Source organism: Pinus tabuliformis, chromosome 5_1 (assembly GCF_031772625.1).
Source record: "Pinus tabuliformis cultivar Carrire ecotype Pingquan chromosome 5_1, CPIR1, whole genome shotgun sequence".
In the NCBI taxonomy this organism is placed as follows: domain Eukaryota; kingdom Viridiplantae; phylum Streptophyta; class Pinopsida; order Pinales; family Pinaceae; genus Pinus; species Pinus tabuliformis.
This window is the reverse complement of record NC_142305.1, coordinates 532,289,869-532,316,732: the sequence shown is the minus strand read 5'-3', so window position 1 is coordinate 532,316,732 and position 26,864 is coordinate 532,289,869. Positions and strand designations below refer to the sequence as shown.

The following is a 26,864-nucleotide window of genomic DNA, read 5'->3' as shown; positions in this document are numbered from 1 at the left end:
AATTTGGGCCTCCAAAGAAAAGCACAACGATGTGATGGTCTATTTTGGAAAAGCACCTGATAGGAGTGAACCCCATTAGAGCATGTTCAGTGGTGCGTCAATGGCAACATTTTTGACGCTTCAAAGATGAAATTTGTGTCATAAAACGTAGAGTTTCTTAAGTCTAGTTGTGGCGATTGGCAGTTCACAGGTGCTCGAGCATTCTCCATGCTTCGAGAAATGAATAGTCTGCAAAAACAACAAACAAACAAACAAAAACAAAAACAAAAACAAAAACAAAAAAAAAAAAAAACAAAAACAAAAACAAAACCAAAAAACAAAAACAAAAAGCAAAAAAAAAAAAAAACAAAAAAACAAAAACAAAACAAAACAAAAAAATTTGAGGGCGATCAAAACCATGAGAGATATGGTGGAGAGGCTAATTGACATGCTGAATTTCAAGAATGTTGACTAGGAGGAGATTTGAAAAGCAGTTGCACAGATCATCTCTAAATTGGTGGAGAATAAGTAGAATTGCATTCAGGTGATGACCATCGCTGGATTGATGGAATCTGTAGCTACTCTACAGTACTCAAACGACTCAAATAGGGGAGGATTTGTTTTGCTAGGGTTGACCCATAGTGAAAAACATGGTAGAAGAGCGCTCCAACCGCCATAAAATCAATTGCATCAAAGGGTTACTTCCTAAAATATCTCACTTAAAGAATTAAAACCCAACGAGCTTCAATTAGAACCCAACACATTCCAAGTTCCAACTCGAAATCGAAAGGGACAAGAAGATCCCCTTTGCAACCGAGGTGGCAGAGCTCGCTCTATAGATCGTGAAAAATCTGGCAAGCACTACAGGGTTGACGGGGAAGGACTTGAGGATAGTCTTTAGGGTCGACGGGGAAGGACTTGAGGATAGTCTTCGCCATAAGCAATCTCAGAAACTTTCTTTAGTGCACATAAATAGATGATTTGTGAATCCTAGTGATTGAGATGATAACAAGCCCTGCTCACGAACACAAGGACTATGAAAGCATCGATCGTACCAATGGAATTTTGCATAAGCTCTTCTCTTTGTTTTTCATTGAGAGAATTATTAATAATGATGAAAAGCAGAAACTTGTCATAACGGCAAGAGGATTCTCCACAACCATCATGAAAACCACAAATCATATGCCACATAGAAGAACATAGATTGATATCAACGGGCTCTTGTTTGTACCTAAAAGAGCTACTACCAGGGCCAGAAGAACCAAAGCAACCATGTTGTTGACTGTAGCTGCAGCCATGGCCAACTGTCCTACATCAGTGGTGAGAAGCTTGAGCTCTGCAAGTATCCTAGCAAGCACCGGGAATGTAGTGATAGACAATGATACACCCATGAAGACGAGGAAATGTCCATAGATTACACCCTTAGAAATTATTGCTTTGAGAACATGAGCAACCCCGATCCCAACTACAAAGGGCAAGCTAATTACAAGGTGAACTTTATTGTAAATATATGAAGAGAGATTAAATTCTTTTAAATATAAATATATTTTCAATTTTTTTTATGAATTAAAATAGTTTTAAATTAAATATGTATGTGTTCTATATTGAATATGAGAAAAATTACAAAGGGATTACAAATAAATAAATATAAATATATAATTAATATAAATTATCTTACTTAAAATTAATATAAAAATATTATAATTATCATTAATATTGAAATATTTTTTTATTATTACTATTTTTTTTGAAATATTACACACACATATATTATTTTTCCTATTGGGAAAAATATATTTTGTTGAAATTAAATATTAATTTTAATATATATATTGGGAAAATTATATTTTGTTGAAATTATATATATATATATATATATATATATTTCTCTTAAAAAAAATCTATAAAGTGAAATATATTTATTTTATTTAAATTAATAATTAATATGGAAAAAGAAGCAAGATTATCTTTTAAGAATATTTTTTAAATATATTTGATAAAGTTAAATGGATGTGGAAAAAAATCATTTTCTTATGTTTATCTAATTGATTTTGAAATTTAACACATTATTCCACTATGAAATTTAACTCATATATATAAATATATTTAATTAAGAAGCTAATTATTATGATAATAAGTGTTTCTCTAAGGGGTTAGGGTGGGCAAGTATTGTTCACCCCAACCAATCGCAAAGCCTCATTTCTGTCTACCTTTGTTGAATAAAAAACATTCGCTAGTATATGCATAAACATGTGGTGATAAATATGTTCTTGCTTAGTGCAGCGTCTGTGCATGTGTTACCCATTGCATTTCTAGGCATTTTTTTTCATTCCTCTTCTCCCTGATCGGCCCAGGAACGGTTCTAGCAACATCTTGTCGAGATTTTCTTGATTCTTGATTTAGTATTTTTCACTCAAGAATCCATCGAATTCATCATCTCTCTACCTTGATGTGAAACAACGAAGAGCTAATGCTAAAAAAAACAAAAAAACAAAAACAAAAACAAAAAAAAAACAAAAAACAAGAAAAAACAAAAACATATAAACAAAAATCAATGATCAAATTGTAGAAATATCAGATTCCTTCAAAAACTCATATTTGAATTTATGCAGAGAACTCTATGGGAAATTAATTATTTATAGGAGAATGCATTGTAGGTTGAATGGGCTTTGAATGGATATGAATGGCACTAGTGTGAAGGTGGGGAGGGGGCGGAGGAGGGCGGTGGGGTGGACGGGCCGCGAGAGTTCAGTAAAGGAATTTATCAACAAAAAAACTTTTAAGCTTATTGAGTCCTTAAGATGGAAGTGAATGAGTTATATTCGAGTAAATGTATACTCAATGATGAGCATAATAGTGGGGTGGACGGGCCGCGAGAGTTCGGTAAAGGAATTTATCAACGAAAAAACTTTTAAGCTTATTGAGTCCTTAAGATGGAAGTGAATGAGTTATATTCGAGTAAATGTATATTCAATGATGAGCATAACATTCTGTTGTTTAGTCCAAAAGTGTTCCTATCCATAAGCGTGAGTGGACTTTCAAAGAAAAATGGTTTTCATGGGAGTTACATCCTCGAAACTGGAAGGTTCCTTCCCAATGGTGGCGAAGTGTGATCTCTCTGAGTTTATTAGTATGAATGGTTGAATTGATTGTGGAAAAACAAACACTCTATATAATATTTATGAAAAGTTCCATATCGTAGGACCTAATAGTTTTCGATGGTTGGTCTAAGTGCATTTGGTCTGGTAATTGTAGGTGGTAGGTTGTTAGGTTTTCTTTTTCTTTTTCCTTTTTTTTTTTCTTTTCTAAAAAGAATAGTGGACACCATGATGCTTGGAGATAAATTTAATTATTAAGTACCTTTCTTACTTGGTAATGATGATGAACCATTTGTGGATTTTAGGAGAGCTATCTCAACCAATATTTCAATCATTTTGCAAAGGACTATTGTATATAAATGACATAATTATCCAACAACCTTTTCACATAAATGCAAACGTAACCTTTCTTAAAAGGAATGTTCTACTCAGTTGTCCCTATCATAGAAATTTTCACGAGTACTTTCACAACATTCATTGATACAACAATTTTATTTGTAACTTGATTTTTGCTCATATTTACACCCGCTTACTAATATAAACCATTTATGCCAACTGCCAATGATATCTTTCGCTGATAGATACCTCATAATTTCTATGTTTAGAATTTATTTCTGCCATTTTAAAAGATCCCAAAGAAATTGAACTCCTCTACTGTGTACCTTGTGTCGATAAGGATTGTCATTGTTCTGGGACATTTATGTTATGGTAACTTTCTTCTTAAATTTAACCTCCTACTACATTTTGATTGTATTTCATTGTCCAAAATATATTTTGCTTGATTATTGTCTTCCACATTCCCCCAGCCCTCCTATCGGCATTGCTTTGCACCTCTCGGTGCAATTGCTAGTATTAATAATATTAATATATAGGTGTAGTCTAATTTATAGACGAAATGATCTTTTTCATGACATTTTTTTTGGTTAATTTTAATCAAAATTTATTTATGCATTCAAAATATATTTTAAACAACAAAAAATCTTGAAATTATATTACCATATTTTGGTGAATTCCAACAAAAAAAACTATTTCATTTATAAGTTAGACTATGCCTTAATATATATAATAATACTATTAAATTAATTAATACATAATTAATATTTAATATTAGGGTCGTATATTAAGTTGACACTTACAACTGATATCAACTACATTTATTAATGTGGTTAGGGTCAATTTTAAAATATAGTTGTTGTACGGGTCTCGATAAGACCCAATATGAGGGATCCGAACAGCGAATAGGATTGTCAATTGGAATGATTATATAGAAGAGAATTAAGACAAAATTAACAAAAAAAAGTAACACAAAATTAACCAATTTTTTTGTTACATTATATCATGTTATTTTAGGCACAATTTGCTACCAACAATATTATTGTTATTAATTAATAATATTAATATATATAATAATAATAATAATAATTGTAAGCTTGACAGTACCTTTCATTCATTCATTTCAAATCATAAAGCATGTTACACTCATAATAAGCATTTTGTGGCCTTAACCTTCCTGACGGGGAACCGGGTTTGTTGGTCACCGAACTTCATTGTATGCCATCCAAAACTTAAACAATTTGAGTCTATCTAGCATGGCCTTATAGGCCTTAACTTCTGGAAACCATTTACATACTGTATAACTATAAACAAAAATTCGAAACAACATATACATCAGAACATAAAACCAAAAAATATATCAGACATGATCTTTCAGCTTCTATTCATCAGATGACTCCATCAGAGCAGGGTCTTTTGCACTTGAGCCTGGAAATTCAGATTGCGACAGACAGGGAATGTGACATTCAATTTGACCAAGGCGAGCATTTTGTTGTTGTATTTGCAATTGAATCAACTGAAGTTCTTTCTAAATCTCTTGAAGACCAGGGTCAGGATTTTCATAAACAATTGGATAGGACATAATGGCTTTGGCGACGATGCTCTTCATCATCCAGAAGAGATGGACGGACTGTTTGTACAAGGTAAGACGACCGCGGGTATGCCCAGGATCGAGAATCAACCCACTCCAATCCTCCGTCAGAGGCTCGATTTCTGCCTTCTGGTTTAATTCCACCTCCCAAGATGAAATCAATTGCTTCACCTGGGCAAGAGTCCCTCTGTTATAAGCCTGGACCGTTTCCTGCAAGATCTAGGCATCAGATTTCCTGCCTCGTTGCCTTGGAGGCTTGCCTGAAGTCGAGCCCTTACCCTTTCCTTTACCAGCATGAGAGTTACAACCACGACCTCCATGCCCAGAGGCACCCGCACCTGGAGAATATTTAACCATGGTGAAAGAAGACACACTGCCCTTCATCCAGTTCTTTAACCATGCCCCCACCCGTGACCCAACCAGCAACGCAATGGACATATCGAGAACTTGTTTATGTAGAACTGGAGTATTCACATGACATGGAAGCAACATGCAATTAACATTAAACTTAAACCTAAAAAGAAAACTGTAAAACATGAGCGAAACCTTCATGCAATGCACCTCGCCAAAAAACGAGAGCCTGGGCCAATATATAGAGGAAAGCATGTAACCCCCAAGGGTGAAAGACCTCCACAGGAAGTTGGAAACGGTCCCCCTGTTCTTATTCACTCGGATGGGATCACCGAGTGCATAAACACAGCTTGGCACAACTACCGTGCCCTTCCCTTCTTTGGGGTTGACCAAATTACTTGACCCCCAAACCCATCATCCCCGCATGCAGTATACAAAGGACATATAACCCTGAACATCCAAAACAATCCCATACGAGATAATAATGTGTCGCAAAAGACTGAAACCAACGTAATATGAACAAAAATGCCATTATAGCCAGTCAGAGAAGCTTTCAAACCATAAATAAGCCTTTTCCTTTCCTTACATAGGGCACATAGAAAATGGTGATCCCCAACCCACAAGAAAGGATAAGAATGAAGACATACCAGGCCGAGAATGCCATCCACTTGCAAAGACTAGTCACAACCAAGGTTCCTCTCCATGCTCCAGAGCCTTCAAACCAGTGCTCAATTGTTTGAGACCTCTGCCTACTGGACCACCGAATACCACTGTGAACACCATGAAGCCAAACGAATTGTCAGACATATGGGTTCATGAAAATCCCAACTCCCACCCCCCGACTTAATAAATCTCTGCCAAACCTTGCTGCGAAATTTTGTTGATGGCTACAACTGTCTCCTCCCTTAAAGTGGTAAAACGTGCGAGGGCATGGGTAAGGTCGCCTACCATCCCCTTCATAAATATGATTAAGCATGTCCACAATCCCTAGATGGATCCTGAGCTAGATCGCACCTTGATTAGGCGCTGAGTCCTGGTCCAAAATAAGATTTAGTTGCTCCAACCCCTCTTCCATATACCCACTTTCCCAGATGAACGCAACCCTAAGTCTGCAGCTTTGTTTCCAGAACATCGGACGTGCGAGGGGATGATGTAGTTGAAGCCATTAATAATTTCACTAATTTCTTGGATCAGACGTGTTGTCCTCCAACTTTTGCTAATCTTTTCCCACTGGGTACCTTGATTGAGTTTTTTAATTGTGTCAATGACAAGAGAGGAGTCACCTTCAACAAAAATTCTTTTGAACCCTTCACGTCTTGCTATGAGTAAGTCGTGTTTGATTGCATTGAACTCAACTTCATTGTTGTTGGCCTTGCCACAGTCTAAAGCATATACTCTAATAACACAACACTGGGGGTCTCTAAATAATCCTCCAAAGGTAGCATCCCTTGAGTTGCTTTTGGAGGCCTCGTCAAAGTTTAGCTTGAGGAAACCGTAAGGAGAACCATGGAATCTAGAGGGAGAAGGTTGAGGGGGGACCCTCAACTTCCAGGATGAGGGGCAAGCATTTGCGGGGATAGGTTCAGGGCTGAAAGGATCCTCGCTTCCTGAGGGGTGACCTTCCAATCGTCAGGATGCCATTTCTCAGCTAAGATTGTTTCTCGGATGTTTTGAAGGACCCCAACCCATAACTCTGAGTGAGAGAGCTTATGATCCTTGAAAATCCTCCTATTCCTTTCTTTCCCCCAAAGGAGGAAACCAAGTGAGAGGTTCCACGCTCTGTTTACGACAGGGCTAGAGAAGATTCCTTGCCGCCAGGTCTCCAAAGTGGACCGAATGTTGTTGATATCTCTGTCTAGGTGGCCAAAAAGATAATCAATGTTGTGCCATAACTGAACCACAAAGGGGTAGAGGTTCAGGAGGTGTTCCATAGTTTCATTTTGTGCAACACACATGCAACAAAAGGACGGGCCTTGAAAACCTCTTTTTTGGATTTGATCCCAAGTTAGGATGCGACTACTGCACACCAACCACAGGAAGTATGATACCTTTGGCCAAAATTGTCCCGTCCACATCTACCTACAGAGGGGGTTATGTTGATTTTTAAGTTCCTCTGCTACGATCTGATAAGCTTCCTTTATGGTAAACATGCCCTTGGTTTTATAACCCCATCAAAGGATATCAGGTCCTTTTGAAATAACTATCTTTCTGGATTGAAGCTCTTTATCTAAAATATCCCACTGATTTGAGTCAGGAGAGTTATTTCAGTGTTGTTTCTTTTTCCATTGCCTCTAGTGTGCCTGAGAAAAGGGATTCCAGAATTGATTAACCGATAGGTTGTTGTGGCTTATGGTGAAGAGAAAGATATCAGCAAGATCCTTGTGACTAAGAAGCTTTTCCCATTGTTTCCAAGGATCCTGCCAGAAGAGAGCATTATTCCCATCCCTTATTTCCCAGAAGGTGTGATTACGAATGAGATCTCTATTAGTAGAGGCTAAGTTCCATATTGAGGATCCCCTTGGGGTTTCCTGCACCCTCAGTCTTTCTTCCATTGTGGAGGGCATATTATATTTACAGTTCCAAATAGTCTTCCATAGATCTAATCCTCCTTGAATCCAATGCCACCATAGTTTCGCACCCATCACTTGATTAAGGGTATGAAGGTCTTGGAGGCCAAGCCCCCCTGTCATTATTTTTTTTTTTAATGCCTGTCATATTAGTACAAACAATTTTTGGAGCAGCTGGGCCCAATAACTAATAAATTGGAATTGATTGGAGAACAACCTTCAATAGGACCACCCGACCCACTATATTCAGAGATCGAAAAGACCAGCTTTGAAGGCTAGATTGAATTCGTTCTAGAAGGCCTTTCCAACACGAGTTTCTTAGAGAATTGAACACAAGGGGGATTCCCAAATATTTGGATGGAAGAGATCCAATGCAAAAGCCCAGAATCCGACCTAGGAAGGATTGGCTAGGAACCAGGGTGTTGAAAAAGAAGATATTGGATTTATCATTATTGATCTGAGTACTAGAAGCTAGCATGAAGTCTTGGAGGATAGCTTTGAGATGTCGCACTTCCTTGAGGGAGACTTGATAGAATAACATAATGTCATCAACGAATTGTTGGTGAGATAGGGGGAGATCATTACCCCACAGGCAAATTCCTTTGAGAAGACCCAATTGGACTGCAAATTTTATGTATCGACCTTGAAATCCTTCCGCAGCCAAAATGAAAAGGAAGGGAGAGATATGATCTCCTTGTCTAAGGCCTTTGGTCGGGTTAAAGGTCTGAGAAGGGGAGCCATTAATGAGGATCGAAAACACCGGGGTGGATATTAGAGAGTAGATCCAGTCAATCCATCTAGGGTCAAAACCAAAGGCTTTCAGAACTTTCAGTAAGAAGGGCCAGCTGAGACGATCATAAGCTTTTGAGAGATCCAATTTTATAAGCATACCTTTAGATTTCAGGCATTTGAGGGAATGGATGGCCTCTTGGGAAGTAATGATGCCATCTAGGATTTTTTGGCCTTGGACAAAACCAGTTTTCTCAGGAGAAATCAACGAAGGAAGAAGAGGCTTGAGACGATTGACCATAATGGTTGAGATGATTTTGTAGATAACATTGCAAAGGGCTATGGGTCTAAACCCCTGGGGTTCTTCTGAATGGGTCGTTTTCAGAATTAAAGCAATAAAAGTGGAATTAAGAGCGGGGAGGTACCTTTTTCGATTTGCATGATTCCTCCACCACCTCTAGGAGGTCCTATCCTAAGATAGGCCAAGCAGAATGAAATAATTCTTCCATGAATCTATCTAGCCCTAGTGCTTTCTTATTGGCCAAGCCTTTTACGACCTCCTCAACTTCCTCCAGAGTGATGGCCCTCATGAGTGCCAGATTTTGGTCCTTGCTAACCAACTAGGGGATATGTCTTGTTATCTGCCCATTTGCTTCTGATGTATCCAGACATGGTTCTGACATGAGATTGTGGAAATGATCCACCAAGAGTGTTTCCATTTCTTCGTGTCTAACCAACTAGTTTCCCAATGAGTTAGTCAGTGAAGAAATTCAATTGTGCTTCCTATGTTGGATCATTACTTTGTGAAAGAAGTAGGTGTTTCTCTCACCTTCTCGAAGCCATTGAACCCTGGATTTCTGTTTCCAGAGAATTTCCTCCTGCTTTCTTCGTTCTTCAATCTGAGTTAGGAGATTTCCCTCTTCAATTGTCAAGGGCCCAAAGCAACCTTCAATGATCATCCGTTGTTGAATCCTTTGCATACTAGCTTGGAGGTGTTCTTGATCTTTCAGAATATGACCAAATTCTGATTTATTCCAATTTTTTATCTGTTGCTTAAGCTCTTTCAAACGAAGTTGAAAGGTATGCATACAATTCTTGCCCTGCACTGAACTCGATTCCCACCAAACCTTTACCTTATCAAGAAAGGAATGATCATGCATCTAGAAGGATTCGAATCATAATGGTCTGTTTCAGTGGCCCAATTTCAGAACCATTTCTAACCGAATCGGCCAGTGGTGCGATCCAAGGCAGGGCATAATAAATGCTTCAAAGAAAATATCTTTACTAATAATATCTTTTGATACCAAGAATCAGTCTAATCGGGAGGCTATTTGGTGTGGGCCCCCTCTACGATTATTCCACATGAATAGCCCATTGATGGTGGGAATATCCACTAGTTTCATATCTACTATCAAGTCCCAGAAGAGCTCCATTTCTAGTTCATGCCTTCTAATCCCTCCCTTTTTCTCCTCCAATGAGGTTATAAGATTAAAATCTCCCCCAATGATCCATAGTTTTTCCTTGCACATATTCCTAAACTTTCCTATGTTCTGAAGGAAAACTTCTTCCCCCCTGGAATGTGAGGGACGTAGCCCACTGACAGTCCTACCTAGTTACTCGTGCTAATATGCCTAAATCTCCCTGAAAGGATGTGAGGCATGTTGAACCAATGATCGAAGAGGATCTCTGAAGGGTTCCATAAAATGGCGATCCCCCCAACACTTCCCCTTGCATCCAAGGCTACCACATCATACTTGGGTCGCATGCGGCCAATAATGTCCTTAAGTCTTGCCTCGATAACCTTAGTTTCCTGAAGCATTTGAGGCTTCTCCTTTTTGAGTCGATCCTGCAAATATCTATGTTTTCCTCGGTTGTTGAGACCTCTCACATTCCAAGAGATTACAATCATTGGGAAACTTTGTTGATTTGGTGGAAGACCGTTGAAAGTGGTACCACCCGTCCTGAGTTGACTAACAGAACCCCTACCATCTGAATTGATTCATAAAGGTTTTTCTGACCAAGTTTCTTTCCACCCTTGCTTTGACTACTTTGTTATGGAGTGCTACCCATTTGAGATCCACAGATATTCGGTGGGTCAGGTGGTTTTTGGCCCTATTTGGCTTGATATTGCTAAAAGGTATCTCGATAGAGATTTTTTAATCCTCTGGTATGAATCTCTCATCTAGATTCCTCCACTCATTCAATAATTGTTTTAACACTTGCTCCTTTGCGCTCAGATCTTCCTTCGATCCATTGATGTCCATGATGGTTTGATCCACCAGCTGTTCTTGTTCTTCTTAGTCCAAGGGTTCCATCTGGGATTTTCGTTTTGGCTTGGGATTAGATTTCGGCATGTCTCTCCCTCTTGCTGGATCTTTTTGATGATCCACGGTTTTGGAGCTCTCCCCTAGGTCTTGCAGTATGCCGAATCTATTATGGTTCTCTGGTTTCTACGGATGTGCCGAAGAATTGGATTGAGACTGTTTCGGCCCCCCCTTCTTGTATGAGACTTCTTGAACGCTGTCATCGGGGTCTTGTCGCTGGGCCGATTCTTTTGGTGATTGTGCATCCTCTGATTCCATTTGATTCAATGGGCAAGCCTTGTACATATGCCCATACTCATTGCATATTATGCAATGAAAATGAATATGTTCATAATCCAACGACTGCTGCCATACTTCATCTTGATACTCTAGCTCCACAAATTTAGGAAGGGGCTCAGTGATGTTCATATAGACACAGATGTGGGCATACAAAGTGTATCTCCCTCAACGTGTGGATTCAACTACTTTCACGAATCTTCCAATAGAATTACCGATCCCTTCCAAGATTTTTGGATCCCAGAAATCAACTGGTAGGGCAAAAGGACGAACCCAGACTAGGGTAACCATGAACTGTTCTTGATCTGGGTTGTAACATTCTTCCCAATATCTCATGAAAAGGCCCGCATTGTAATAGAAATATGGACCATTTTCAAAGATCCGCTCCTTATCCTTCAGGTTAGAAAATATTACTATAAAAAAGCCTCTGGCTCCTAGTTTCAGGGCTATATGGACTTTTGGTTGCCATTTTAGATGGACCCATTTGATCAGGTCTTTTCCAAGGGCCAGATGCCAATAAACTTGTAGATCAGGGCATGATCTTTCATATACTTGCTGTAATTCTCCAATTTGTTGGAGGGGATCACAAATCTTGGCTTCTTGTTTGCTCTGGGAAGGCATTGCCCTCAGATTCTTGCTTGCCACTGAGCTCCCATAACAGGGCCTTCTTTAGGGCTGGCTCCCTGAAGATTATCAGATGGGATGCTTGCTTTTCCGCTAGATTACCCTGTTGCCACAGTTCGATAGGAGGGGATCTCTCCCCCTTGGCATATTCATTCCCTCTATTAGAATTACCAGGTGAAGGCTACCCTTGTTGTACTACCGATATAGATGTTGTCAGACGATTCAAAAATTACAGCACAAAACCCTAGCAAAGCACTTCATTACTTGACTCCTATTTTATGGAGTTCTTTTTTTCAATAATAATATTAAATTAATTAATACATAATTAAGACATTAATATTTAATATTAAAAATGTATATTAAATCGACATCTATAATGTATATTAACCACATTTAGTAATGTGGTCATGCTAAAATCTATAACAAGATATATACAGATTTTTCTTTTCTTATTAATAAAAAAATAAAACAAAAATGTTGGAAAAAAATTATATAACCTAATTTCATTAATAAAATGAAAAGAAGTGAAATGGACTCTTAAAATAAAAGAGCTATGTTTTTCCACGCGGAATCCTATTAACTTATTATCTACGCGGAGTGCGCAGAAACATGAATCGCGGATTTTTTAATTGCCCATTAGGTGTCAAAGCATGAATGGCGGATTTGTGGATGCATTATTGGTGACCGTATTCATTATCTTCGGTACCCACGTTGCCCTTATCCTCTGCGCCCTAGCTTATTGTTCCGAACAACAAGCGATGGCACCATGAAAGGCTTTGCAGTGCTCGGGAGCTGGTATTTTGCGATATGAAGAAATTGATGCGTTCAGAGTGTATGGATGTGGATATGGAAGGGTTAGTAAACAGTACAAAACCCATTTAATAGAGATTCCATTGGGGCATCATTGTTGGCTGTTAGATCAAGCAACTGTATTTTGATGGCCACACTCATTGAATGGGTTGCTTGTTTTGCTCTTAACCAGCCCTTCTCCTATCCAACTACCTGTATTTTGATGGCCATGCTCACTAAATGGGTTACCTGTTTGCTATTCACCAGCCCTTCTCCTATCCACAACTGTACTAGTTTGTCCACATCAATTTCTTTGACGGCAATGAAAAAATATGGGACAGGGCTCAAAAGCTTCCTGTTCCGCAAAAGACTCAGGTATATTATTTATGTTGCCAAAGTATTTCAAATGCTTGAATCCTTTACGTTTGATTTCAAATTTGAAAAACGTCTGAGAAGGAAAGATATTTTAGAAGGCTTCTAGCTTTGTGTTTTTCTTTTCTTTCTGACGGAGGCTGATCTTAGGGTGGGGCGGATAGAGGAAATATTACCCACTTGCAGGATATTTGCGAGTAGAGAGGTCTTGCAAGTATCATAGGGATGTTTTAGAGCTTTGATGTCTAGTTTAGCTGGTTGAAACTCTTTTGTCAAGTTTTTTTTTTTTTGCCTTTCTGTCATGTAGATTATCTTTTTTTTTTGGGGGGGGGTCCATCAGTATTTGGCCTCACAATATGAGCTGACTGGTGTAAAGCCCATTCGAAAAAGGCTAAGCTTAAGCTGGAATGGATAGAAGAATTATTTCACTACTTGCAAGATCCTGTCACTAGGATTGTCATGTAATTTAAGCCTGTGAGCTCACTTGAGCCTGGAATCTGAGTCTCGCTTGTCACTAGCATTGATCTGTGTGAGCTTGCTCAAGCCTGGGCTCCAAGCCTAGATATCATCCTGTACTTTGAACCTGTGAGCTTGCTCGAGCCTAGATGTCCTGCGGGGGCAGTTTTAGTTTTCTAACCATTTTATTTTTCAACACTACACCTTTAATCACTTTTATGAGATTTGATTTACCTTTTCCTTGATATTGGATATGAACCAGGGTAACACTATATCTTTAATCACTCTTACACTTCTTCTAATTACTTTTATGAAATTTAATTTTTTGATATTGGATATGAATTTTAAATACAGATTTAATCTGATCCGAAAAAGTGTAATTTTTTTTACACTTTTTCCTAGGAATTTTTTATAAACTGATATTATTTAAATATTTTCTGTAGTTTTTTTTTTTGCCCTTTGGATGGGGCGGATAGAGAAAAGATTACCCATTTGCATGATATTTTCGAGTGGAGAGCTCTTGTAAGTATCATAGGGATGGATGGAGCGGATAGAGAAAAGATTACCCATTTGCATGATATTTTCGAGTGGAGAGCTCGTGCAAGTATCATAGGGATGGATGGGGCGGATAGAGAAAAGATTACCCATTTGCATGATATTTGCGAGTGGAGAGGTTGGTTTTGCAAGTATCATAGGGATGTTTTAGAGCTTTGATAGGTAGTAAGCTGGTTGAAACTTTTTTTGTCAAGTTTGTTTTTGCCTTTTTGTCACGGAGGTTCAATTTTTCTTGGTCCATTAGTATTTGGCCTCACAATATGAGCTGACTGGTGTAAAGCCCATTAGAAAAAGGCTAAGCTTAAGCTAGAATTGGTAGAAGAATTATTTCACTACTTGCAAGATCTTGTCACTAGGATTGTCATGTACTTTAAGCCTGTGAGCTCACTTGAGGCTTGAACCTGGAATCTGAGTCTCGCTTGTCACTAGCATTGATCTGTGTGAGCTTGCTCGAGCCTCGGCTCCAAGCCTAGATGTCATCCTGTACTTTGAGCCTATGAACTTGCTCGAGCCTAGATGTCCTGCGGGGGCAGTTTTAGTTTTCTAACCATTTTATTTTTCAACACTACACCTTTAATCACTTTTATGAGATTTGATTTATCTTTTCCTTGATATTGGATATGAATCAGGGTAATATTATATTTTTAATCACTCTTTTATAATCATTTTTATGAAATATGATTTACCTTTTTTTTGATATTGGATATGAATTTTGATATTGGATATAAATCTGTATAGATCCATTTAAAATGGATCTAACATAAGTCAAGAAAGATCCAATTTCTTTAAAATGGATCTAACATAAGTCAAGAAAGATCCAATTTCTTTTTCTGTAATTTTTTTTATAAACTGACACTATCTAAATATTTTTTATAGTTTATTATTTTTTTTGATCTTAAAGTGAGGCAGATAGAGGAAACATTACTCATTTGCAGGATATTTGTGAGTAGAGAGGTCTTGCAAGTATCATAGGGATGTTTTAGAGCTTTGATAGGTAGTTTAGCTGGTTGAAACTTTTTTGTCAAGTGTTTTTTCGCCTTTTTGTCACTGAGGTTCAATTTTCCTTGGTCCATCAGTATTTGGCCTCACAATATGAGTTGACTGGCGTAAAGCCCATTCGAAAAAGGCTAAGCTTAAGCTAGAATGGATAGAAGAATTATTTCACTACTTGCAAGATCCTGCCATCACTAGGATTGTTATGTACTTTAAGCTCTACTTGCAAGATCCTGTCACTAGGATTGTCATGTACTTTAAGCCTGCGAGCTCACTTGAGCCTGGAATCCGAGTTTCTCTTGTCACTAGCATTGATCTGTGTGAGCTTGCTCGAGCCTGGGCTGCAAGCCTAGATGTCATCCTGCACTTTGAGCCTGTGAGCTTGCTCGAGCCTATATGTCCTGCGGGGCAGTTTTAGTTTTCTAACCATTTTATATTTCAACACAACACCTTTAATCACTCTTATGAGATTTGATTTACCTTTTCCTTGATATTGGATATGAACGAGGGAACAGGAACGGACCAAAGGACCGGATCAGAGATCGGAGGATTCTCTCAGTTGAAGAGCGTAAGCGTTAGGAGCGTAAGTGTGGCAAGATAAAGGGCAGGGTGGGGGTACGGGGAGGGAGGGAAAAGGGGAGGGGAGGGAAAAAGAAAGGAGAGAAAGGAGGAAAGAGAGAGGAGAAGAAAATAAGGAGGTAAGAGATAAGGGTAGGAAATAGGGAAAGGAAATAAGGAGGAGGGGAGGAAAAAAGAAAGGAGGAAAGAGAGAGGAGAAGAAAATAGGGAGGTAAGACTATATCTCTAATCACTTTTATGAAATTTGATTTACTTTTCTGTTAATATTGGATATGAATCAGTATAGATTTATCTTAAATATACAAATCTAATATGAACCCAGAAGGATACAATTTTTCCTCTTGCAAATTTTTTTATGAACTGATATTATCTAAATATTTTTATGCCATAAGGCGTTTCTCTTTGAAATGAACCCCCAAAATGCCTCTGTGTCTTAATCGTAGCCATTAGATGTAATGTTAGACGAGTCTTAATCGCAGCCATTAGATGTAATGTTAAACGGTTGAAGAGAAATCAGCAGTCTAATTATTACGCCGTAAGGCGTTTCCCTTTGAAATGAACCCCAAAATGCCTCTATGTCTTAATCGTAGCCATTAGATGTAATGTTAAATGATTGAAGAAAAATCAGCCGCCTAATTCGATAGGCCTTCTTGAGCTTTTCGTCTACTCTGCTGCAATCTGTTGTGCACGACCTAGCCATTGGTTATTTCAGTATACCCTGTTTACAGCTTCACTGTGGAGGGCGCTTTATGTCCATTGGTTCGGCTCCTGGAATCCAGGAGCTCCTTGTGTAAAGAAAAGGCTGCGGCAGCCATTGGAGGGCTGACGAGCAATGCAGAAAATGCTTGGGGAATTGCGGCTTAGGGTGGGGTTTCAGTTCTAATTCATATTTGCAAATCGGGAACCCCGCCTGCACAGGCCATGGCTGCAGGGGCGCTGAGGAATGTGGCCGCTGTGGAAGAGAAAAAGATGGCGGAAGAAGGGGCGATTACTGTTCTGCTCAATCTGGTTTCTTCTGGTATGCCGTCTGCGCAAGAAAATGCAATAGAGTGCCTGCATGCAATGGCTTCCCAAGATGAGAAAATGCGTCAGTTGATTGCCAAAGAAGGCGGAATTCAAACCTTGTTACGTCTTTTAGAAGAACCCACTACGCCCAAATCGCAGGAGCTCGTCATCAGAGCGATAAATAGTCTTTCTGCTTCTGTCAGCACTGCTAAAGCCTTGGTTTCTTCTTCAGGGTTTCTGAAGCAGTTGGCTTCTATTCTGAAAAATGGGCATTCGACTGTCCAGCAACTGGCTGCTTCCTCTATCTGCAATCTTTCATTCAGCAATGAAACCAAGAAGGCATTGGGTGAAGCAGGGTGTATTCCCCCTCTGGTGAAGATGTTGGAAGCCAAGCCAAGCATATCTCAGGAGGCGGCTGCTCAGGCACTTTCTGCATTGCTCGTTGTGCAGACCAACAGGAAGGAATTCATCAAGGATGACAAGAGCGTGGCCCGTCTGGTGCAATTGCTGGATCCCAGAAACCAGACTCTGGCTAAAAAGTTCCCCCTTTCTGCATTGTTGGCTCTCTCAACCAGCAAAACCTGCAGGAAGAAGATTGCCACAGCTGGAGCATGTCAACATCTGCAAAAGCTCGCAGAGATGGAGGTTGCAGGTGCCAAGAAGATTCTTCAAAGACTCGCGTGCCAAGAAGATTCTTCAAAGACTCGCAGGAAGCCGGCTCCGCAACATCTTCAGCAGGAGATGGAGAGAATAACTGATCCAACAGGTACAGAAAACCCAACATCTACACCTAAACCACAAACCCTATTGCTGTCAATTATAAACTTTAATGCTCTCTTATTTCAATATCTGCTCTGGCTCTCCCTTCTCCTAAATCCAGTCCCTCTCCTTATCACCATAATTGGTGCTAACATCATCAGCTGCCATTGCATAAAAATTTCTAGTATCCAGCATGCGGGTTTTGCTCCTTGCCCTCTACAGTTACCATGTTTTATATCTCTAAATTCTAATTATTCGACTTTTAGGCCTTGTTTCATAGTCACCACTGGGTCATGAAATTACCCTAAAATCAGATGCAGAAGAGTGTTAATTATTAATTTGGTTTGTTTAGGTCCGTGCCATTTATTTCAGAAGGCAAGGATTGTCCCAGTGTTTTCGGGCTTATATAATTTATTTACTGAGAATTTGTCTTGTGATCAAGAACTCTTGATCCAGGTGTCAGCCATTCTGTTGTTTGTGCATATTCTGGTATGGGTTGACACAGTTGGGAGAGGAATGCAATCCTCTGAACTCATATCATATATATTGCCAAAATATTATACCTGATATGATTGGATGGGTAGCTAATTCAGTAGTTAACACATTTTTTCCCAACGTGATAAGCATTATGCTTCAGTGTGTTTAGTAGCTCTAGCATATCTGTGCAAGGGGTTCAAAGATCAAATAATCTGTACAAGGTTTTCGGACAAATCTTGTTTATAGTATCAGCTGTGGCTACAAGGGGTTCAAAGATCAAATAATCTGTACAAGGTTTTCGGACAAATTTTGTTCATAGTATCAGCTGTGGCTACAAGGGGTGTACTGTGTCTCGGATTCCTCTTTTACCGATATTGAAATAAACAATACGATGTAATAATTTAATCTGATTTGTCAAGCGCAAATGCCGTGCCTGTGTTTCTTTGTATTGTTCCTGTCCATGGTTTTTGGACCAATTTTGTTCATAGTATCAGTGGTACTGGTGACTACATAAGCTTTATTGTCTCAGATGCTTCTTTACCTATACTGAAATAAATTATATAATGTATTAATTTAATCTGATTCCTCAAAGCACCAATGCAGTGACTATGCTGTTTCTTTCATGGTTCTATTTCCAAACACACAGCGAGAATAGACTCTCTATTGTTCATCATCCACCGTGTATACACCAAGAATCAGGATTCACTAACAGGTTAAGGTATAAATTAAGAGTATTGTGGCATTTTCATTCAGTCTGTTATATCATCCCAGCTTTTTATCTTTCATTAAATTAAGGAAATTTTATATAGATCAGAAAACACAGTCGAACATCTTTTCAGTTGAATAGAAACCTAAATAATTACATACACCGGTACGTAAATAACAAAATATGAAGAGCAGGTTTGATCCTATGCATGCAATGGCATAAATATCTATCTTTACTTATATCTATTTACACTGGAACAATCTTTTCTCATTAATCAAAGTGTTTAATAACTCTGGTTTCAATTTTACAGAATGATTTTCTGTTTCTGTTTTTATTATCAAGTTGATTTTATAATTTGCAGTTCACTTTAAACTAACCGTAATATACTTATTTTCAATATATTTTACCAATATTTTTCAAAATATTTTACCAGTATTTATCAATGTAAAAACTAGATGAAAAACTTAACATTAGAGTTTCTGTCTCTGTTATTTAGATGTTATTTTAAGAAAAGTATCGAGTATTACCTGAGCTCCAACAGCAGTAGCTTCTAACTGCACTGAAATTCCCATGTCGTAAGATAATTCTGAATCAGGATTAAATGCAAATTTTCTCCCATTTTTGGAGTTTTCTATGACATGTTTCAAAACCGAAGCATACATTATATGCTCTGAAAAACAGTCCTCCTCTGTAGTATCCCAGGGCTTTTCATGGCTCTGCATTGTCAAATGAAGCATCTTCAAAACGGTGTCAGAATTCTCAATACAAGCTGCACCACGGCTTGAGCAGAACATGTAAGTGCCAACAGGTCTATAAGGGCTTCTCTGTGTGATCCTGTCCGACCACTTTTGAGAATCAAACACATAGCTTGGAGTATACTGCAGGACATTATTAAGAAGAATCCGGCAAGCGTCTTGAATAGAAGAATATGGGACTTTGCCATCCCAATAGGGAAAAATAGCAGTCAAAGGCGCAGAAATTGCCTCAATCGGTGCAAGGAGCATCCGAGGAACAATGTCATGCTTGGAAACCACATGACAAAAGTTGCCTCCCCAATTCTCACGGCCAACTGCTTCAACAAGTCTTTCATCTCCGACCAGAGGGCAACCAAATGTGATACAAAAGGAAGAGATTTGCCTTATCCTCTTTTCCAGGAACCACAGTGTAGCCAAGGTTGCAACTGCCCCTCCCAAGGAATGACCCACAAATATAATGGATTTGAGTTTTCTTTGTCTGGAGTCAGTAGAAGCCTGTAACTGATCGATCTGGAATACATCAACACAATGTTACTTTTCTGTTTGAATTTCAATAATTTCATCTATAATAACAGAAGTAAACCCTCTTTTTGTGAAATCGAGTTTACTTTTGACAGGTGCATTTAGATAAATCAAAATCACTTTACCTTTGCTTGGAAATCTGTTTTCTCCATAATATCCAGGAACAACTTAAGAGCTCCCTGATGGACTTGGGCTGGTTTATCATCGTAACCCTTGAGGCAATCCGAGAATACCTGGTTGTTTGTTTCTATAGTCCCCTCTCCATTGATGAAACTTTCAATTCTGAGAAATGATGGGAAGGCAACATATGTAATGCCTCCATGCTCCTTCAGACTAAAACTCTCTGAATTACTTGCACGACCTGACTCTTCCCAAGCATTCAACGGTATTTCGCATGAAGCCAGAAAAGCTGCAGTCTCCTGACCAACAGTCAACCTGCAACAACAAATGAGTAAATTAGCACCGTAAGGGAAACCGAGTATGGATCCCTCAAAATTTGGAATTCTGTGCATACAATTTTGCACATTTTTATGAATCAGGAGATAGGGATGCCTTCATTATCTGAGATGAAGATCAAAAAATGTGACAATGAAAAACACTATATAAGATTACATATACAACCTGGGCTTCTAAACAGGATAACTGAGGTGTCTATCACACTGAAACCACTTAGCTTGCCAATTACTGCAGATCAAGAACCAGATTATTGCATCTGCCATTACTGGACAGGAATAACTCACAATACTAATACCAAAGCTGTCCTCCCCTGCCTACACCTCAGGAAGATTAATACCTATACTATTCAAGGGGAAAGCTTCCTAAAGGTTAGCGGGGAAATGATGGACCTAGAGCCTGCAATAGATGAATGGGTAATTTTAAAATGAAAAAACACTATATAAGATTAAACATACAAACTGAGCTTCTAAACAGGGTAACTGACGTGTCTATCACACTGAAATCACTTAGCTTGCCAAAAACTACAGATCAACAACCAGATTATTGCATCTGCCATGACTGGACAGGATCAAACTCCCATTACTATACCACAGCTGTCTTCCCCTGCCTACACCTCAGGGAGATTAATACCGTACTGTTCAAGGGGGAAAGCCTCCTAAAGTTGGTTGGTAAATGATGGGCCTAAAGCCTGCAATAGATGGATGGGTAATTTAAAATGAAAAAACACTATATAAGATTACATATACAAACTGGGCTTCTTAACAGGATCACTGAGGTGTCTATCAAACTGAAACCACTTAGCTTGCCAAAAACTGCAGATCAACAACCAGATTATTGCATCTGCCATTACTGGACAAGATCAAACTCCCATTACTAATACCTCAGGAAGATTAATACCCATACTGTTCAAGGGGGAAAGCCTCCTAATTATAAAATCAACTTAATAATTTGTAGACTATGTTTTTGATATAGGGCAAGAGAAACACAGAGCTATAACTCTCTGTTTTTTAGGTACCTATGTTTGATTCTAGACTTGGGAAACACAGAGCGTTTCCCAAAGCACTGTCTGTTTATTAGGCACTTGTGTTTTTCATTGTCACTAGGGAACCCTGCACTGCCTACCTACGTGTGTCAGAGAGGTTTTAGCTTTTTCGAACATAGACTTTGTTTAGAGCATTTTTAATGTGGCATTGTTAAATCTATTTTGAGGTGTAATAATAGTATTTCACAGAGATGAGAAACTTTTTCAATTTAGTCTCCAAGCCAGCAAAGCTCAGAGCTTTCATGAAAATTGATGCTTATAATATCATCATCCACCTTCTTGTTACCTCTTTGTTACGATGTATGATGTTTCATATTGGCCTGGTGAATATAAAACGATGGTTTTATTAGGGAAATACAATTCATTGAGAAGAAGGTGATTATAAATGTCAGAACAAAATCTCAACATAGAAATATTCCAAGATTACTTATAACATCAAATGTATGAATAATAATAATAAGAATAAGAAAAAGATAACTTGTAACATAACATGAACAATAACCATAAAATATTACACTAAATAATGTGATGGAATATAATAGGAAAAAGATGATGTTTTTGGTTTTTATTGAGAAGATTCTGTTAGTCTCTTACTTCTTACTTTTTGGTGACATGGAGTTAATTTCAACTACTACCACTATAACCTAACAACTATTATTATTATGATTTTTAAATCCTACTTGCAAGCACAGATGAAAACTTCTTACGTCACATAAATATCAATTACAATATGATTTGAACAGAGATTACACGGTAAGGTTTACATAGCAATACACCAAAACAGTGAAAAACAACATTAAAGTGAAAAAATTGATTAATGCTAATAGACAGTTTTTCTCCTTTTTTCCATCCATGTTGATGTTTGTACCCAATTGAAAAAGAGAAATATTTGTTATTTTTCTCATATTTGTTATCCTGTGTGGGCAGAGTGAGTTTTTTTAAAAAACAAACTCCCAAATTAAGTGAAATGTATATGTGGGATTCTAAAGCAGGAAGGAGATGGGCCAGGATGAATATGGACAAAATATTTGTGCACTGGACAAAGGATGAGACAAAAACTTTAATCATAGATGACACATGCATTTGTTTCTGGTTGGATAGGGGACAGCCTTACCTTTCAGCATCTCAAATGTGTAAAGTCGTGCATTTTCAAAAGCCATAGATGCCGCATATAACGTTACTATTACGCAGCGCCCACCACCACCACAGGGTGCACCACCACAATACCTGGGTGGTGCGTTCGCTTTATCCACGAAAATCACTGACTGCTAACTAAAGACGACACTACACAGAAGATTCCATTGGCCTATGTTCGAGACGCCTTAACAATTATATCCACATTAAGTTAACAGTTATATCCATCGAATAAATCATGTAAGGCTGATTAAATTTACATATTTGCGGTTATTTAATTGGATGGAATGATTGTTATCTTTCCATGTGGATTTAAATCTTTACCAAAGACATGTTGAGCTTTGAAGCATCTTTGTTTTATTATAAAGTTGACTTAAATGTGGGCCAAAGCCAATTTATCTATTCATTAGAGTTTTATTTGATACAGTGATTAACAATATTTTGGATTTTCTTGATTGTGGTTATTTAATTTGGTAGAGTTTTATTTGATACGGTGATTAACAATATTTTGGATTTTCTTGATTGTGGTTATTTAATTTGGTGGAATGATTGTTATCTTTGTTATCTTTTCCATCTAGGTTTAAGTCTCCACCAATGACAGGTTGAGTTTTGATATTTTGATGATTTTTGTTATAATGTGTTCAAGTATAATTGTAGGCTCACTGGTGGTTGGGTGAAATGATTGTTATCTTTCTCATCCAGGTTCAAATCTTCAACTTTGATATCTTGATGAATATTATTGTAATGGCTTACAGCGCCAGAAAAACACTCTTGAGTATAACTATGAGCTGGCTGGTGGTTCAGATCTATGTAAATACCATGTTGAGCTTTGATATATTAATAAATATTGTTATAATAACTTAAGATGTAAGAAAAACACTGTGAACTACTTAATATCAACAATCTCACTCTTTCCTTAAACTATAAAAGAGGTTCATTTTTTTTGAAGAGGTTAATATCAACAATCTTACTTTTTCCTTCAACTATAAAAGATGTTCACTTTGTTTCAAGAGGTTCATTGCTTTTTTGTTTGATAAAAAAGAAATGTTTCACATCGTTGTCATAACAATGTTTCAATGCCCTAATACTGTTTCTGTTTGTCTAAGGCCCAAGACCCAGAGACATCTGGCAGGGGTGAAACTCTGCCCCCTTATTGACCACCAGCAGGGTATTCCAGTTGGGGCTTGGTCTTCCTTGAATAAGAGCGATGCATTAATTGTTAACGGCCAAAGATAGTTGTCCTCACTGCTGGTTTGACAACTGAATTATGATAGGTTTTTCCACCTTGTTAAAAGAAAACACAATATTTCATAATTTTATTCGATGAAAGTTGATCATAAATCATGAGCAAAGTAATGAAGTTCCAAGGTTGGTCGTAAATCATGAGCAAAGTAATGAAGTTCCAGGGGATTCAAAGATCGTTCATTGCATTAAAATGCGAGAGTTACATGGTTCAGCTAGCCAGCGAGCGTTACCAAAGGATAATGGAATATTTCATCAAATTGATCAAGAAAAAGCACGAAAAGGATATTAGTAAGGATAACATAAATGAAATAAGACATTCAATGTGTTCCTTGTAATATAGATATAAACAAAACATCTAAAGAAAAGTAATTACACAATGATCCACTCCAAGAAAACAAGGTTTTCCACAAACCAATTAACTCTTCTAGAAAAGTTCAACAATTCCAGTTTAATAATCCCATCGGCCTCTCTTTGTACCTTTTGGGACAATTGCTAGTAACTAATACGTTAATAAATCGGTTTTGTTAATAAATCGATTTTTATTACGTACCAAACTTTACCCTAACGACCTCACTAAACCCGTCCTGCCCACGGATATCTGCATTTGATGTAGAGGAGGGCGGGGGTGTTGAGGATGGCGTAGCGGAGTTGCTGCAGAGGGCGGCGACAGACCTGCAGATAAGGGAGAAGGGTTTCGACGAGGGCCGCATAGAACGAGGCGACTTTCTTTGCTGCATGAGGGCCGCGTAGGCCGTTTTTTTTGCAGATCGTTTTGCCCTCGCTCTATGCCTATTATGGTGGTAGTTATGAGGTTTTATATATATTTGGGTCACTGTTATCTTAAATTTTACTTTATCTTTGCTATTCGTGAAAACCTGCAGGTGTATGGAGGATTGATTCTACTCTGTGTAAGGAGAAAGCCCTACAGGATTTTTCGGGTATGCATTATTATTATCTCATGTGAGAGGTTCCTCTGGATATTTTGCTCATGTGCATAATCGATTTTTTAAACCACTGTTATCTGAAATACATGTTACTTCACTGTCTCATGTGAGAGATACCTCTAGATATCTTGCTCATAGACAGAATGGGTGTGTGAAACTGTTGCTATATGTGCAATACCTGTTAAGTTTTGTCTCATGAACTTTGGTTCATTACTGTGCATAGATCAGTTGTTGCATATTACATTTACTACTTGCTTAACGACTGTGTATGTTTCATTTTTTGCATCAAAAGCAGCGAATCACCTCCCAAGTCCACCATCTGAGACAATGCCCCTTTTAGAGCTGCAAACCAACCTCAAGAAGCATTCATGTTCTCAAATGTGGTCTTCTCCTGTGCTGAGACTCGAGACTCTGTAGGAGTTTTCTTCCTTGTTCATGGGCCTTCTCTGTATCTGTTGTTTCTATAATTTTGGTTCGTTTCCTTTTGGTTGTCTTCTAATCTAACCGGGTCTTATTTTCGTCCTCTCAACTTTTTGGATCCCACAACAGGGCATCTATGGAAGATCTATTATGGCTCTGAATGTCCTTCCACTTGCTGTACCTTTCTTGTTCAGCCTGTCATTAGACGGCCTGCATCTTGGCAGAGTCTGCATTTGAAGATTGTACTTCCATAGTCATCTCGCTGGGTTCATTGAGATCCTTTCAAATCTAGGTCAACCCTATGAGGCATACCTTTGTTGATAGTTCTACGCATGTTCACGGGCAACTGAAGATTTTACTCTCCTCGTTTGTCTATAATACCTGAGATAAACATTGGTAAAAAATTACTTGAATCTTGCAAGGGGTACCAACCAATAGTAAAGGGTACATGCGTGAGGCATTGAAGCATTAAGCATAATTTCATTGTAAAGTATCTCTCATACGTTCATAGTTGAATTAGGTGCTAACCAACCGAATCCAAAAAATTGAAATCCTCTTGAGCCACTTGTAACATCTATTTCCTGCAAGTTTTATCCGTTTTATACTTCCACTGAATGTACTTTCGTTACAGAAACCCTTTTTGTCATTTCCACTGAGTGTGAATTGTTTAAAAACTCAAAATTGTTTAGATACTTTTTGGGTAATGAAATCGGTTTCAACAATAATCTGAGCCAAACCAAACAATTCCTTCTTTTATATGCATTATGTATATTAGATCCCCTGCCTTAACATTCTAATCTGTAGGTGTTGTCTCACTATTTGTTGACACGGACCATCCTGTGGTCAAATCATGTTAAAACATGGACAGTGAAGAAAGTCAAGATATGTATTTCCAGTTCAACAAAATGGGGGAGATTTCAAGCTCACACAAGCTTTTTGTCTCTGACCCTCAGGAGCATAGCCCCACTTTAATGACCACTGATATGACACTTTCTAAAAGGGCGGCAACATAATTGTATTATGCATTTATTATTATATAGCTCAAGAATCTTGCTTTTCATTTATCCAGGGTATTAAAAGTCTTGATTGGCCCTAGATTGTATGCCTGTGGGCCAGAAAGCTGCATGAATTTGTACTATGTTTTCATTCTGAATAGTTTCCAAGAGTGCCTTTTTTGGAAAAGTTTTCCCAGCATCAGATGGATATTACACATGAATGCTCAGTAGAGTCCCCACCTTGTTAGAGAATGTCCACTCTGCCATGAATTGTACATTAGCCACAGAGCAGATAGAGTCTTATAATTTTGATTCAAAATTAATTCCCAATTGAATTGATTCAGTTATATATATGCTTTCTTGATTATTTAAACTTTATTCCTGTTTGATTGGCAATTTATCTTTATTGCTATTAGAGGATGCTATCTATTATGCTAAAACAAAACCACCAACCAGACATTGCTTTTTGCTCCTTGTTTGAATCGATTTTTGTATCCACTTTCCACTGTCGAGGATTTGGCAAAGGGATCTTATGTTTTCTTGATTATTTAAACTTTATTCCTGTTTGATTGGCAATTTAACTTTACCGCTGTTAGAGGATGTTGTCTATTCTACTAAAACAAAACCACCAACCAGAGATTGCCTTTTTCTCCTTGTTTGAATCGATTTTTGTATCCACTTTTCACTGTCGAGGATTTGGTCAAGGGATCTTGATGTTTTGTGGTCTTCTTCATTTCATTTTTTCCCAAATTCGGCTGTGGTTGGTTTTCTTTTCCTGGTTCCTGATC

At 38.1% G+C, this 26,864-nt stretch overlaps 3 protein-coding genes and 1 long non-coding RNA gene across 5 annotated transcripts in view; 3 read left to right on the top strand and 1 right to left on the bottom strand.

Annotated features, from left to right (window-relative positions):
- Positions 1–26,864, top strand: part of LOC149165890 (uncharacterized) — a 125,581-nt gene that overhangs the window by 82,228 nt on the left and 16,489 nt on the right. The window lies entirely within an intron of this gene.
- Positions 12,476–13,198, top strand: LOC149165893 (uncharacterized). Its single transcript, XR_016260795.1, has 2 exons — positions 12,476–12,726; positions 12,855–13,198. It is a non-coding gene; the product is annotated as an uncharacterized LOC149165893 (long non-coding RNA).
- On the top strand, positions 15,703–18,267 carry LOC149165892 (uncharacterized). Its single transcript, XM_089432414.1, has one exon. The coding sequence runs from the start codon at positions 16,538–16,540 to the stop codon at positions 17,675–17,677; it is 1,140 nt and encodes a 379-aa protein (XP_089288540.1). The 5' UTR covers positions 15,703–16,537; the 3' UTR covers positions 17,678–18,267.
- LOC149165891 (protein EDS1-like) lies at positions 19,027–20,811 on the bottom strand. Its single transcript, XM_089431211.1, has 2 exons — positions 19,966–20,811; positions 19,027–19,828 (listed from the first exon to the last, which is right to left on the bottom strand). Exons 1-2 carry the CDS (start codon positions 20,350–20,352, stop codon positions 19,052–19,054), a joined length of 1,164 nt encoding a protein of 387 aa, XP_089287337.1. The 5' UTR covers positions 20,353–20,811; the 3' UTR covers positions 19,027–19,051.